Raw genomic sequence first — 14,863 nt, 5'->3', positions numbered from 1 at the left:
AAATATGACAATTGGGAGCATATGAACAGATTGTGTATGTGTATGCGTGTATTTACAACTGCAGACATAACTCGCATAAAGAAAATATCACGTGATCTTTTATCGATTACCATTGGTATATTCAAATTGGGTTTGACCGATTCACAGATTTAAACACACAAAAGGGGTGTTATTTTTATCGGTAAGTGTCGTACACTATGAAAAACGATAAGGCGAGATAAGCCATCATTATTTATCAGTCAATACGGAGTTTCTTCGTTCCTGTGACACTTTCTTTTTAAGGCCAACATACCCAAATGTGTGCCGGTACTTATGTGACAGTTGTTATAGTAGTCTAATATAAGCCAAGAGGTGGTAGGCGCATATACTAGGTCCACAGTATTTTCGGTTTTGACATTATCCTATGGGAATACCCCCTTTCTAGCTTGACACTTCTAACAGACACATTCTGAATATGATGGAAGAGGAAATATTACCTTCGCCCAACCCTTCAAAACTTGGTCTATGACCCTATATTGCATGGCTGCATGCAGTTTGCAGACCAGGTAGTATAAGTAGCACCCGGGTTTATAGAAATCGACATGGCTTAATTGGTTGTCATTGCTTAATTTCGTATTGAGAATTTCATTGTTTGTTTGTATGGTGTTTTTACGTTGCATGGAGCCAGCGTTATTCAGCAACGGGACCAACGGTTTTACGTGACTTCCGAACACGTCGAGAGTGAACTTCTATCACCAGAAATACACATCTCTCACTCCTCAATGGAATGGCCGAGAATCGAACTCGCGACCACCGAGGTGGGACGCCAACACCATACCAACCACGCCACTGAAGCGCTTTGAAAATTTCATGACTTCAAAAAAGTTTCTCTCTCTTTCTTTATAACTACGAAAAAAAGGCATATGCTCAACCTGTTGCTCTATAAATCTGCTGCTACCTAGTCTGAAAGTGAGAGTGTGCAGCCATGCACGATCCAGCGCCATACACCAATTTGAAGGTTTTGACCAAGGTGATATATATAATATATATCATATATATATATATATATTATATATATATACATAATATATATTTTATAAATATGTTGATCCCTTATTCTATATACTTTTGTTTTGACGAGATAAGAAGCGTAATGTCATAACTGACAGGGTAGTACCAGAAAATATGATAGACCTATTCCCCATCTGTGGATCGTGATTTCATCTTGTTGACTTATATAGGCCTATCAACTGTCACAAGTAGCTATATATATATTTGTTAGCCGCAAAGAAAATTCTATAGCGTTAACAAAAGACAGGTAAAATAAACAATAACAATGGGGTAAGGAATGAAGGTAATGGCTTAACTGGCCTTAACGTTTTCCACGTTTTCAACACTTACCGATTAAAAAAATAAAAGTAATAAAAAATAACAATTGGGGTTTAAATATTTGTATTACAACACTTGCCGATCAAAAAAAAAGGAAATAAAAATAACTATTGGGGTTTAAATGTTTGTATTATCTAAATCCTCTATAAATATATATACATCGTTAACCATTATAGATTATTTAAACATTCCTATAGGCCGATCAATTCAAAGCAGAATGAAATTAGTTATTAATTAAAGTTGAGTCTGAAGAAATATGTACAACACATTGAGCACACTCGAAGTCTAAGTAAATATCAGGGCCTACATCTAAATTCATTTTTTTTTTCCTGAAAATATAAAGGGTAGATCCGTTCGGGAAGATATTTGGTTGACTGTCCGGTTCAAGGTTGTTCTTTGGTGTTCCAAATGATAAAAGAAAGGCTTTTAAAATTAGGAATCACGAGGACGTAATAAGAATTCATACATACTATATATATAAATAAATAAATGTATATATATATACACATATATACATATATATATATATATATATATATATATATATATATATATATGTATATATAACATACATATAAATATATATATATATATATATATATATATATATATATATATATATATACATACATATACATACATATATATACATATATATATATACATATATACATACATATATATGTATAAATATAATGTATATACATATACATATATATATACTATATATATACATATATAATATATATATATATATATATATATATATATATATATATATATATATATATATATATATATATATATATATATATATATATATATATATACACACACAACTCACGAAACTTTTAATGAAAAACCTACACCAGAATGGCAAAATCTTAAAAGGAAATAACAATTTGTCCTCTCAAAAAAACTTTAAAAAAGAAATTCCAATTTGTCGTCTTAAAAAAAATCTTGAAAAGGGAAATTCCAATTTGTCCTCTCCCACAAAATATCTTAATAAAGGAAATTCCAACTGTCCACTCCAAAATACACAAAAAATAAAAACCACCACACAACTCCCCTTAAAAACCGTAAGCAATGAGAACACTTTTTCCAAGGTATTCTCAGTTACCTAACCATCGCATGATGCCAAGATGCAATGAAGGTGCAATATGCAACTAGCAACTTGCATATCGATGACTGTCATTGATGTATATTCCCTTAACATGGTGCAATGCATGACTGACGAACATTGCTTTCCACCCTACGAGTATAGTTACCCTAAAGTCCTTGACGGTCTTTCACGGCGTGACAGCGGTAATAAACGAATGGAGACGTGACATTACTTCCAATATGAAGTCCAGGATACCTCTAATCAACGGTGTAATATTCTACTCACTCTGGCAAGCTGAACAGACAAAAATGGGGTTGCTAACAATGAGGTTTGTTGATGGGATGCGATCCTTCTCTCACAGTGGTAGTATGGCATCTGACGACCAGGAATAGCTCATGGTCGCGACGTCAGTGCTGTTTCTCGGTACGGAGTATTACCACTTTGTTGTTAACCGGTTTAAATGTGAATAGATCGCATAGAAAAAAATATTTCAGATGAAAAATCTCTAATTAATTGATACTTATATTAAGGTTGGAAAAGGAAGAAAATCAAAATTGGTTTGATAATATCAAATTTTATATGAAGCGTTGGCTACTCAGGCGCAGGCGCTGCGTCACCATAACAACAGCTAGTGTTGACCCGCGTAAACCTGCAAAATCTTGCAGAGACCAGGCTATGAGTCAATATTGTCAATTTCCCCTTTTTGAAATTTGTATCTAAGTTACTGACTTACTATATCTATATCATTGTTCTGTACATGCTGTACTACAAAGATGTGAATGCGACAATCGTTAAATTATAATAGCTTCAGGCTATGGACGCACAATGTGCTAAATGGATCAGGCCAATTATATGTGTAGGAATGTAGCTATAGAATGGATTGCCAAGGCCAACTCATCTTTATATCATGAATCAATGAAGATGAATGAAAATTAGCGAAATAATTCTGAAGTCGCTTAAATGAATCACCTGCATCTTATAGTTTGGCGCATCAGAACACTGAAAGGACGAAAAATATGGATGTGCAAATATAATTAGTTGCCATATATTCATATTTACGCCGGGAGTCTTCAAACAAGTTGTCAAAATCATCCAAAAGTATTTTTAAAAGTGATCAAAAGTCTGGAATTTCAGCTTCTGCAAGTGATTCCTGGAGGAGGTTGGAGAACTTGTATAAAAACTTATTCTTCACTTGAAGCTGTTTGGAATAGCTTGGTGCAAAGAATTTGATACAATCGGGAGTAATTTTTACACGAGTGAAGTGGTCTCCTGTGATGCACGTTTTGTACTTATATAACTTTGGCAAGTAACTCTCCTTAGTTGGTAGGACTATAATTCTACAATAGTCCTCCGCAGTTTTTTTTTTTTTTTTTTTTTTTTTTAATATAACCTGAGACTTCCGTATGATGAGTAAGTCAAAAAGGACAGTAACATTTTTATATTGTTTCAGCTGGGCTGTAATGTGGGTTTCAAGAAAAGTAGGATATTGGTCACATTATTCTAGAGGCTTGTTTTGATTTTTAACCTGGTTTTCATTTTGTCTTGCTTAATGAGCAATCTTTGCTTCTTTGTTAATGCTGTTTCCTTTACTCTCTGGAATATATTCGTTTAAGATTTATCTTGACCTATGTTTGTGTTTGTTTTTATCACGATTCCAGCAATATTGTATTCCGAAGAGTTCTAGCTCAGTATTTGTTTGTTTGTATGGTGTTTTTACGTTGCATGGAACCAATTGTTATTCAGCAACGGGACCAACGGCTTTACGTGACTTCCGTTCCGAACCACGTCGAGAGTGAACTTCACTAAAATAATCATTTCAGATTTCGTACCAATAAAACCAATATTTGAAAAACATGAAAGTTTTACAGCAAAATTATTTTTCTTATGTAATCTCAAGAACCACTATCGAGTCATGATTTGGAGTGTTGAATCCCCCATTACAGATAATATCTTAAGAAAAGTGGGTACCTTGATCTTCAGCCAATAGGTAGGTTGTAAACGACATCCTCAAAATTTTTGTGTAAAGCTTTTCATAAAGCAAGAATGAATGGATCGAGAGGTGGGTAGTTACAACTGATGATGAGTGTGTATGAAAAAACGTGTAATACATAAACTATTCGTTTAATGACAATCCCATCAATTGCAATTAGCCTGAATGTTAATTAGATAGCACTTGGGAAATATTTTCGTTAGTTGATGTACAGTACATACAACAAATTTACACATTTGGAACGATGATGAACGATAATTTAATTTCCAAACTTGAGCTATACGAGGGTAGGGAGAACCCTCATGGAAACATGTCCAAGAATAAGGACAGTAACTTACCAACTGATGAGATGAAGGTTACATATCAATATGCTTTTGATTGGCTACAACTTCTATCTCAAGATTTCAGAAATTACATTGTCTTAGTAGAATTAAACACTGGATCATGGCTGATTACAACTGATAGGCTTGTAATGAAACAAAAACAAACTACAGCACAATTTCACCAATTACATCCGTCTGCTATCATATGGGGCACATTGTGCATCTGGTTTAAACCAATTACAGACAGGTAATGTATGCTACCATTTGTATGTGATGAGGTAAAAAAAAAAAAACATGAGAATTCTTTTCCTGAACTTTCAACTGAAATAATAAAGTTTCTATCTCTATTGGAGCACCTCGGCCTTGGAATAAGTATCAGTCACACCATTAAAAATCTTTGTCTTGGGACTTCGTTTTTATTTGCACTTATAACAGAACAATGCCTTAAATATTATAACAGTCGTACTAAAGGATTTCCTCTTATGATTTAAAATCCAGATGCCCTAAAAACACCAGCTGTTCAATTTCAAAAATCAACTGGACTGACTACACTGTGCAGGAGCCTTCACAATTCGCCCTGTTATGTCGCGGGGTTGCTGTGGAGGTGGAGGTTGTGTATCATCTTCGTCACTGTCCGAATCAACATTGTTATCAGAATCACTGGAGTCTGTGTATACCCCCAACCCTGGCAAAACTGCAATACATTGGAAGCCTGGCTTTGTACTCATTTTATTGCTGTGTGTCTCTTCTTTTTCACCATTACTAGCATTACCTGTAAAACACATACATCAAGTACAGTATACTACATAATAATAACTGGAAAGGAAGTTTTTCCGTAACAAAATTCTTAATTTTTATTAATATGGACATTCCATATCTAAATCCCTCTCCCAACCTAGCAGTCCTATGTTTGTATGCTTGTCTTACTGCAATTTTCACCTCTAATTAAAAAACAATATGTTCTAACCCGCCATAAGTCGAGAAATGGGACTCAGTGTCTGGTTCAACTTGTTAATCATAAAAGAAATGTACTACTATCATATTAATTACACAGAGAGACCTTACCTTACCTTACAGACCTTACATCTTGTTCGGGTTGCCCCAGGTCCCTCAGTGTGAGGCACCTCTAATGTCTACCAGAGAGTTGCTAGTACATCTTCCGGTATATTTTGCATCTTCCAATCTTGGATGGTCTGGGATGCAGTTTAGATATTTGTCGAGCTTATTCTTAAACACATCTACGCTCACTCCTGATATATTCCTCAGATGAGCTGGCAACACATTGAATAGACGCTGCATTATCGATGCTGGTGCGTAGTGGATTAATGTCCTGTGTGCTTTCCTTATTTTTCCTGGTATATTTTTGGGCACTATTAATCTACCTCTGCTTGCTCTTTCTGATATTTTAGTTCCATGATATTTTCTGCTATTCCTTCTATCTGTTTCCATGCCTGAATTATCATGTAGCGTTCTCTCTCCTTTCCAGACTATATAATTTTAAGAATTGTAGTCTTTCCCAGTAGTCTAGGTCCTTAACTTCTTCTATTCTAGCTGTAAAGGACCTTTGTACACTCTCTATTTGTGCAATATCCTTTTGATAGTGTGGGTACCATATCATATTGCAATATTCAAGTGGACTACGAACATATGTTTTATAAAGCATAATCATGTGTTCAGCTTTTCTTGTTTTGAAGTGCCGTAACAACATTCCCATTTTTGCTTTACATTTTGCCAACAGAGTTGCTATTTGATCATTGCATAACATGTTCCTATTCATCATCACACCAAGGTCTTTAACTGCTTCCTTATTTGTGATGGTCTCATTATTAGGTCCCTTATATGCATATAGCTTTCTTTCTCTGTCTCCATAATTTATTGATTCAAATTTATCAGAGTTAAATACCATCCTATTTACCTCTGCCCAATCATATACTTTGTTAAGGTCTCTTTGTAGAGCGTTCCTATCTTCATCACAAGTAATTTCTCTACTTATTCTTGTGTCATCTGCGAACTACTCACTACCGAATCCTTAACATTATTGTCTATGTCTTCAATCATAATAACAAACAGTATTGCAGCTAACACCGTACCTTGCGGCACACCGGATATTACCTTGGCTTCATCCGATTTCTCGTCGTTTGCAATAACTATCTGTTTCTGTTGTGTAAAAATTCTTTTAACCATCTTCCTACTTTATCCACGATATTGTGTTTTCTAATTTTCTTCGCTAATATATTATGGTCTACTTTATCAAAAGCTTTTGCAAAGTCTAAATAAACCACATCTGTTTCATTTCCGCTTTTCATATTTTTGAATATGTTTTCACGGTGGACTAACAGTTGGGTTTGTGTACTTTTTCCGGGTACGAAACCATGTTGTCCTTTATTAAACAAATTATTTTTTATTAAATGTTTCATAATATTTTTCTTCATTACCCTTTCATACACTTTCATTATATGTGATGTTAGACTCACAGGCCTATAATTACTTGCCTCTAGTCTTGATCCACTTTTGAAAGTAGGGGTAATATACGCTAATTTGTGCTCATCATATATCTTGCCTGTATCTACACTTTGTCTTAATAATATTGCAAGTGGCTTTGCGATAGAATGAACTACTTTCTTTAACAAAATAGCAGGAATTCCATCAGGCCCTGCAGCAGCTCCATTTTTAATTTCATTAATAGCCTGCACAATATCAGCTTCATTAATATCTATGTCAGCTAAATATTCACTATTTTCATCCCTTACTTCTATATCATTATCTTCATTATCTATTCTAGGGGTGAATTCTCTCTTATATCGTTCTGCCAGTATGTTGCAAATTTCCTTTTTTCATTCGTTAATCTCCCTTCAATTCTCAGAGGGCCTATTTCTATTCTTCTTTTATTCATCTTCTTCGCATATGAGTATAATAGTTTGGGGTTTTTTGCTTGATATTTAATAGGGTTTTTTCTTCCAAGTCCCGTTTTTCATTTTCTTTTGATTGTATAATCTTTTTTTCTGCATTTTCTATCTTACTTTTTAGTTCTATAACTTTCCATGCATTTTTTTCTTTGCAAGACCTTTTTTCCACTTTCTGATTTTCTGGAACAAGATTCTTCTGTCTCTTGGTATGCAATGAATGATGTTTACTTTTCTTCTTCGGTATATATTTTTCCACTATTATCTCCAATATTTTTATATAATATCTCCGTATTTACCCTTATGTCATCACTTACGAAAATGTTATCCCAATCTTTGTTTAATTCTTCATTAATTTCTGACCATTTTATATTTTTACTGTAGAAGTTGTATTTTCCATATCTTCCCACTTTTTCATTTCTTGCTTATCTCTATTTTCACTTGCTTTGGAATGAACTGTTAATTCTATGACATTATGGTCTGAAATACTCGCATTATAAACTATTATTTCTTTAACATAATTCATCTCGTTCACAAATACTAGGTCTAAAGTATTTTCCTTTCTTGTTGGCAGGTGATTTATTTGTTGAATGTTGTATTCTAGTAGCATATCTAATAGCTTTTCAAATTGCCTCTTATCTTCTGCACTACTATTACTCTCTTTTTTATATGTATAAGTACAACCACAATCTCCTATTCGTTCTTTCCATTCTACGAAAGGAAGTTGAAGTCACCAGATAGGAGAATAGTCCAGTCCTTGTGATTTCTACATATATCATCCAATTTTCAATTATTAAGTCAAACTCTTTAGTATTAGGAGGTCTATATATTACTATGTTCATCAATTTTTCAGATTCAAATTCTACCGCTATTAGTTCACATTCTGAGTTACTATATTTCTCATATATGTTGTTTTTTGTCTTTCCCATATATTGCGGTTCCCCCTTGATTCCTATTTTTTCTATCTGATCTATAAGTTTGGAACCCTTTTATTTGATCATCATTCCCAGTCTCTTGGGTAATACCAGGTTTCACTTATTATTCATTATATCTATTTTCTTTTCAATTTTGGGTTAGTTCTTCTAAGTACTCTATTTTTCTTTTTGAGTTACTCGTAACTAAACCCTGCGCATTCATCACTATGATGGTTTGCGTGTTTTCTCCTTCATTTAATACTGATAGTAATAAAGGATTTTCCCTATCTCTTTCTGTTTCTGGTATGTTGTTCTTTTTTTCATTTCCAGAAATTCTGACATTAAAAAATCCAACTTTTCCATAATATTTGATCTTCCTTCATCATAATTATTCATTTTGTGTCTGAATCTGCAATTTTCTCCGTTTCCTTTCTGCAATATCCTCTTGCATAATAAATACAGTTATTATCTCTTGAGTAGAATTTCGGAGCTGATGCTTTGAAATTCTTTGCTGACACCTCTGCATATCTCATTGGTGGTTTGCTTTTCTCTTTTACCTGATATTCTTGATTTCTCTCTTTATTTGTTTCTTTCTTATTTTGGATTTTATTACTTGGTTGGTTATTTATTTGATTATGATTCATGGCTACAGGGTGCATATATTTGCATTTTTTGTCGAACTTACATCCTTTTCCTTCTTTTAGGTTTTTACATATTTTTTGGATGCAGATCTCTGCAATCATCCCCATATCCATCTATATGCACATTTACCCATACATTTCATAGTTTTGACATATCTTATGGATGTTTGTAGTAACATCTTTCTCCAAATCTGCAATTCCCTCTTTTCAAAAGGTTGCAGATTTTGTCTTTCTTGTCTATTTTTTCCTCTTTCCCGTCATTGTATAGATCTGGGTAGAGCCTCTTCGGGATTTGCTTTTCTGTTGTCATAGAGAGAGAGAGAGAGAGAGAGAGAGAAAGAGAGAGAGAGAGAGAGAGAGAGAGAGAGAGAGAGAGAGAGAGAGAGAGAGAGAGAGAGAGAGAGAGATCATTAAATAAGTTAGTACTACGTGTATATGAATAAGAGCTGATGAATGATGCATTTAGCCCAGCAAAACTCAGACACCAACTTACTAGTATTTGGCAGTTTAGAAGCCTTGACGTCTTCTAGAGTTTTATCATCATCACTGTGCTTCCTCTTGATAGCACCAGCCAAAAGGGACAAGTGCGATTTAATACCACTGCCTCCTGTTGGCTTCTTTTCTCCCACTCGCATCTCAGCTCTCATTTCCTCTTCAGCACAGTTCTTCTGCATGGCTGATACCTTTTTCCTGAAATAAAGTCATTTCTGCTTTAGAGTGTTACCAAATTATTGTTTAATCTAAAATGTGGGTAGAATACAAATACCAGAAACTAAAAACTCACAATAACTATCATCCACACATATTCAACCGTTCACTGACCTCAGAAATCTTTCGTTATCCTTCAAATACCAAAGTATTTTTCTTTCTCTTATTTTTCCTCTGCACTTAATAATTTTCGCTGTTGGTCTTGGTCTTCAGTTTTAATGTGCAAGCATTAACATTTTCACACTTAGCATTCAATTTTATGAAATTCAATAAACTAAAAATTCTATGCGTCAATTAACTGCAACAGAATTTAGCTCTAGAGACAATGAAAAACATGAGAATTAATCAAAGAAAATACAGAAGTAAGTTTAGTTCTGCGAGTTTACTGGCCATGCACGCAAATATGCTGTGGGTGAAGTGTATATCTGACATGCTCTCCTTTGGCTCTTTAAGATAAAATATGGTAACTATGCATGTCAAAGGTTCTATATCTTAACAGGAACAACAACCTTGATAAAGAGCACAAACATGAATTCAATCAATTTTGATATAGGAAAGGATAATCTAACCTGTATTCAGCCATGGCAGTATTTTCCTCAGTGCGAACTCTCTTTTCCTCTTGCAATTTGCTTCGATCAACAAGCTCTAAAAAGTCCACTTCATCATCCTCCAAACCTCTTACCATGTTCTTGAACCTGTAAATTATTCATTTGACTAATTTACATACTTGTGTCCAACTCATACATGTGAGGATCATATTTTCTTTTCAATCTTATTTTAATGAGGCTTGACATATGGCAATACACACAGTTTATACAGCATATCATACCTACTCGGAGCATAGAAGTTAGTTACTTTTCCATTTCTTTTACATTCTTATAAGCTACATCAGAAGTTGATAATCTTCAGTAGAACTTGAAAAAACGTTCTTTTGTTGTCTTTCTGATTTAATCTATTGTACAAAATAAAAAAAAATAAAATAAAGAGCTATTCAACATTTTTAACATCTGCAACCAAAAAGACAAAACTACATTAGGTTTAGACATACTTATGGGCTTCATCATACTCTTCTTGCTTTTTCTGCCGCTGTTCTTGGAGACGATCGTACAAAGAACGATGATCCGGAGGTGGCTCTTCAGGAGCTTCCAAAGGATCATCTTCTTTTCTGTTTTTTTCCCAGTTTTCTTGTCTCACTCGTCGGCGTTCCGCAACATCTTTCTCACTGATGAATCCACTACTCATCTTCTATAAAAAGCAAAAACTTTATTTAGTTTGGCAATAAAATACATTCTTAAAAAATATAAAACAATGTACGTATATGGCTGGCTTAAGCAGGCAGCTTCCACAGAATACAATACTACCAAAAATACCATACAGTACTGTATTCTGTAGAAGCTGGCCAATAAATGAAAAAAGAATACTGTATTGAAGAACATAGTAGATACAAATATAAATAGACATATCTGATAACAAAGGTATACATTAAATGAATACATACACATTGATGTAATTATAAATATATGTAACTATTCTACAAAATCTTTTTATTAAGAAACAACATATACTGTTAGGAATATACTGCTAGGAGCAAAGACCAAAGTAAAAACTGACCTTCATGGACATGATATTAAACTAAAGGGGAAGAAAAACAAACTTATTCAATATAATAAACTGTGTATATTGGTCCCCCACCAAGAAGGGGAAACTGCCCTGGAATGCGCTCATTAACATGAACACTAAGGCTTGAACCTAATGGTATTTACAAAGAACAACAAACTAAAACAATGGCGCAAGTCATAAATGATCTGAAACATTATATCAAAACATACCTATATGCATACAACTGTAGCCAAGCCAGAAAACCCTTCTGGATAGTACTTGATGACAGTGTAACACTGAGTATGCACATGCATAGGCCATTTACAAGGGAGGGATAGCAAGCACACACTTTGATCAAGCCAGCCATATTTGAGCCAGGCCAGTGGACCTACTAGGGTAAAATACCGAATGGCCGGTAGAGCAACCACCTTCCCGAAAAATTACTTTAACGCATCCTGTAACCCAAGATGGACATTATAGTCAAGAGCCAGCAGCCATCAAAGCAACACCTCGAGACCTCTACTTTTCTCTCGAAGTAATTTTTTTCTCCCAAGTCATAAATTAAGGCCATAATTTCCGATTCTCGGGAAGGTGGTCGTGCTATAGTAGACAATGGCCATCTGGTATTTTACCCTATTTGAGCCAGGGCAGTGGACCTAGGCTATACCTACAGGTACAGGAATATAATTATGGAAAGGCCACAACAGAAAAAACTATAAAACAAAAATTACATTTACCCCCATCTTAGATCTACCTTGACTTCTATGGCATTCTCAGTCACGTCCCATCAAATGAAGGCCAGCTAAGGAGACCTGGCACCCTGGGATAGGTTAGGTTCATTGTCTTAGCAAAATTCCAGTGCTTCATGATTTTTGGTGATTGCCTTGTAGCCTGAATATTAGCTCTAAATAATTATATTGTGAAATTTGCATTTGTTATCGGTACCCTCGTCCTGCAAACGGAATAACCCAGGGGTCCAATTGGTGTCCTCGTTTAGGTAGCTATAACATGACTGGGAATTGAGGTAGCCCTAGTATACCTACCTAGCCTAGGTACCTAGCTAGTGCCTAGCCTAGGTAGTAGTACCTAAAATCATTATTTAATCTTTAGTCCATTTTTCATTTGCGTTCGAGTAACCCATGACTTTAAAATTACCTAGCAATGTTGTAAAGTAATAATAGCCATGCATTTCCTTCCATTAACCTAATGAACTGAGCAGGCATTGTCCAGCCAAAGATAGGTATAGTAAACAGCAAAAGGATACGTTAATCGACGTAACATGCATCTGGTGATTATCTGAAGGCCGTCAGATTATGATATTTAATTTGATTATTAAGGTTTACTTCAATAATGGAGAACGGGAGAGAATCGTCGTGGTAAAATTACCTTTTATTTACACGACAATCTGCTGGTGAGTTTGAGAACTTGTCAAGTTGTTTTGACTCTGTCGTTGACTTGAACAACGGGGAGCCATTGGATTGCCGTACCTCTTGTAATATCAGAGATATCAACAACAAAATTAAATATACTAATTGGCATATGTTAAATTTATTTTTATAAATATCAAATACTTTCCAAAACTTACAAAAAACTAACGACAGTATAGCTTATTGAAATAGAAAATGGCTCCCCGAAGCTGAATCTTTCAGCAAGGTAACTTCAAGTTCGATTTCATTACATAATGGAGTACAAGACATACTATTATCGAATTTCAGCAATCGCAGAATTTAATATGTATATATATATATATATATATATATATATATATATATATATATATATATATATGTATATATATATATGACTGGGAAAATTATTGTTACAACAGAATTCCATCTACTATAAGGAGCACATAAAGCGCCAAAATATATAGAAAATAAGTAATACTGTATTTTAGAGACTGTGTACTGTCTCTCTCTCCAGGTAGATTATGAATAATTAAAGGTACAGAAAAGGCGGTATTTATACCAAGAGTAAAATGCCTTTTAAACCTATCTTTTCACGGCTGTAATTTTTATCAGATATGAATTTATTAAAAGCAATATAAAGTCTACATTATTTTTACGGTGTTGCATAAGGGCAATGGATAAACCTTGGTTTACAGTATGGAGGGCGTTAAATAAAGCTAAAACTTTATCTTGTTGCTCAAGATGATCCCAGGCGCTAATGTTTATCAAGTTATTTAACTTACGGGAAAGTCTGTCGCGCTATTATAGGCAGCGATGTCGGAACAAAATGAAACCAGATACCTGGAGCTACCTCCCTACATGTGGTCCGTTGTAAGAAGACGAAGATTAGACTGGATTTCATATATCACTCTACGTAGCACAAAGATGTGTTTGTAATTCTTTGCTCCAGGAATATCTTGTGTGAGAGTGGGAAAGGCCCCCATTGCAGAATCCATCTCCCGAATCCAACATTTTTGGAATTGTTCCTTGAGGCATTCTTCTAATTTTTTTTTCCAGCCGGTGTAGTCTAACCAGTTCTTTCTTAAATTTGCGAAAAACGGACTTCTGGCTTAGCCAGCTATCTATTCTTCAGAGCCTTACGAATTCGTAAGCGGCTTTCATCTTTAAGGTACCCTGACCATATAATTGAGAAAACGATTCATAAAGCAAACGTAATCTTCTGCCGACCCCTTCAAGACAAGCCCAGAGAGACCCAACAATAAAATGAAAATTCCACACCTGAACAAGATTAAGATGATGACGTGGAGTAATCCTTTTGTGTTTACCTACCCAAATCCCTGATTACCATCCAACAAAAGCCAATCCCAAAAGACACAGGAGAAATCCCATACCTGGCCTGTGACCAATCTTATATCGGTTTTACAGGTAAATCACTCCCCCAAAGATTAATACAACATAAGTGGTCAGTTAGGCATGGACAACAGACCCCAGCTATTTTTATCCATATAAATAACCATAAATACAGAATAAACTCTCTGAGGCAAACTAAACGGCTTACCTGTGGATGGATCTCTTGGTATAAATACAGCTTTTTCTGTAACTTTTCTCATTCATAAACTACCTGAAGAGAGAAACAGTCATCTCTAGAATATAGTGCTATTTGATAAATTTTGGCATTTTTATGGGCTCATCATATATATATATAATCTATATATATTATTATCTATAATATATATAGATATTATATATATGATGATATTAAATAACTGAAATGGCCAACTATCTCGTTATTCTAAAAGGTAGCGATAGGCCAAGAGCGGCCAAAGACAACTGGTAACATTTTCTCTCTCTATCTGATTCCCAATAGCACTCTCTCTGTCTCTCTGTCTCTGTCTGTCTGTCTGTC

The 14,863-nt window shown here is 34.5% G+C and overlaps 2 protein-coding genes across 3 annotated transcripts in view; both read right to left on the bottom strand.

The window, feature by feature from the left end:
- The window catches only part of LOC135212454 (protein mono-ADP-ribosyltransferase PARP3-like), a 15,896-nt gene extending 13,006 nt beyond the window's left edge, over positions 1-2,890 (bottom strand). Inside the window, exon 1 of the mRNA XM_064245854.1 lies at positions 2,756-2,890. Within this exon, the coding sequence (XP_064101924.1) occupies positions 2,756-2,845 (90 nt within the window). The 5' untranslated portion in view covers positions 2,846-2,890. The remainder of the gene's footprint in view (positions 1-2,755) is intronic.
- Positions 2,891-5,179: 2,289 nt separating this feature from the next.
- On the bottom strand, positions 5,180-13,089 carry LOC135212456 (PSME3-interacting protein-like). 2 transcript variants are annotated; one of them, XM_064245855.1, is made up of 5 exons: positions 12,935-13,088; positions 10,998-11,194; positions 10,519-10,644; positions 9,735-9,931; positions 5,180-5,555 (listed from the first exon to the last, which is right to left on the bottom strand). In XM_064245855.1, exons 2-5 carry the CDS (start codon positions 11,189-11,191, stop codon positions 5,317-5,319), a joined length of 756 nt encoding a protein of 251 aa, XP_064101925.1. In that variant the 5' UTR covers positions 11,192-11,194; positions 12,935-13,088; the 3' UTR covers positions 5,180-5,316. The 2 variants fall into 2 exon arrangements, with proteins under 2 accessions (XP_064101925.1, XP_064101926.1); XM_064245856.1 differs by lacking the exon at positions 10,519-10,644 and having other exon boundaries at positions 12,935-13,089.
- Positions 13,090-14,863: the final 1,774 nt, after the last annotated feature.

This window comes from Macrobrachium nipponense, chromosome 41 (assembly GCF_015104395.2).
Source record: "Macrobrachium nipponense isolate FS-2020 chromosome 41, ASM1510439v2, whole genome shotgun sequence".
NCBI lineage: Eukaryota > Metazoa > Arthropoda > Malacostraca > Decapoda > Palaemonidae > Macrobrachium > Macrobrachium nipponense.
Note: the sequence above shows the minus strand (reverse complement) of the source record. Positions and strands in the feature narration are given on the sequence as shown.

Excerpts from the sequence above, each read along its gene's own strand:
- LOC135212456 (XM_064245855.1), bottom strand. The coding sequence starts at position 11,191 with ATGAGTAGTGGATTCATCAGTGAGAAAGATGTTGCGGAACGCCGACGA. Across the intron at positions 10,645-10,997 it reads GAGTATGATGAAGCCCATAA|GTTCAAGAACATGGTAAGAG; the intron begins GTATGTCTAAAC and ends AATAATTTACAG. Across the intron at positions 9,932-10,518 it reads ACTGCCATGGCTGAATACAG|GAAAAAGGTATCAGCCATGC; the intron begins GTTAGATTATCC and ends ACTTTATTTCAG.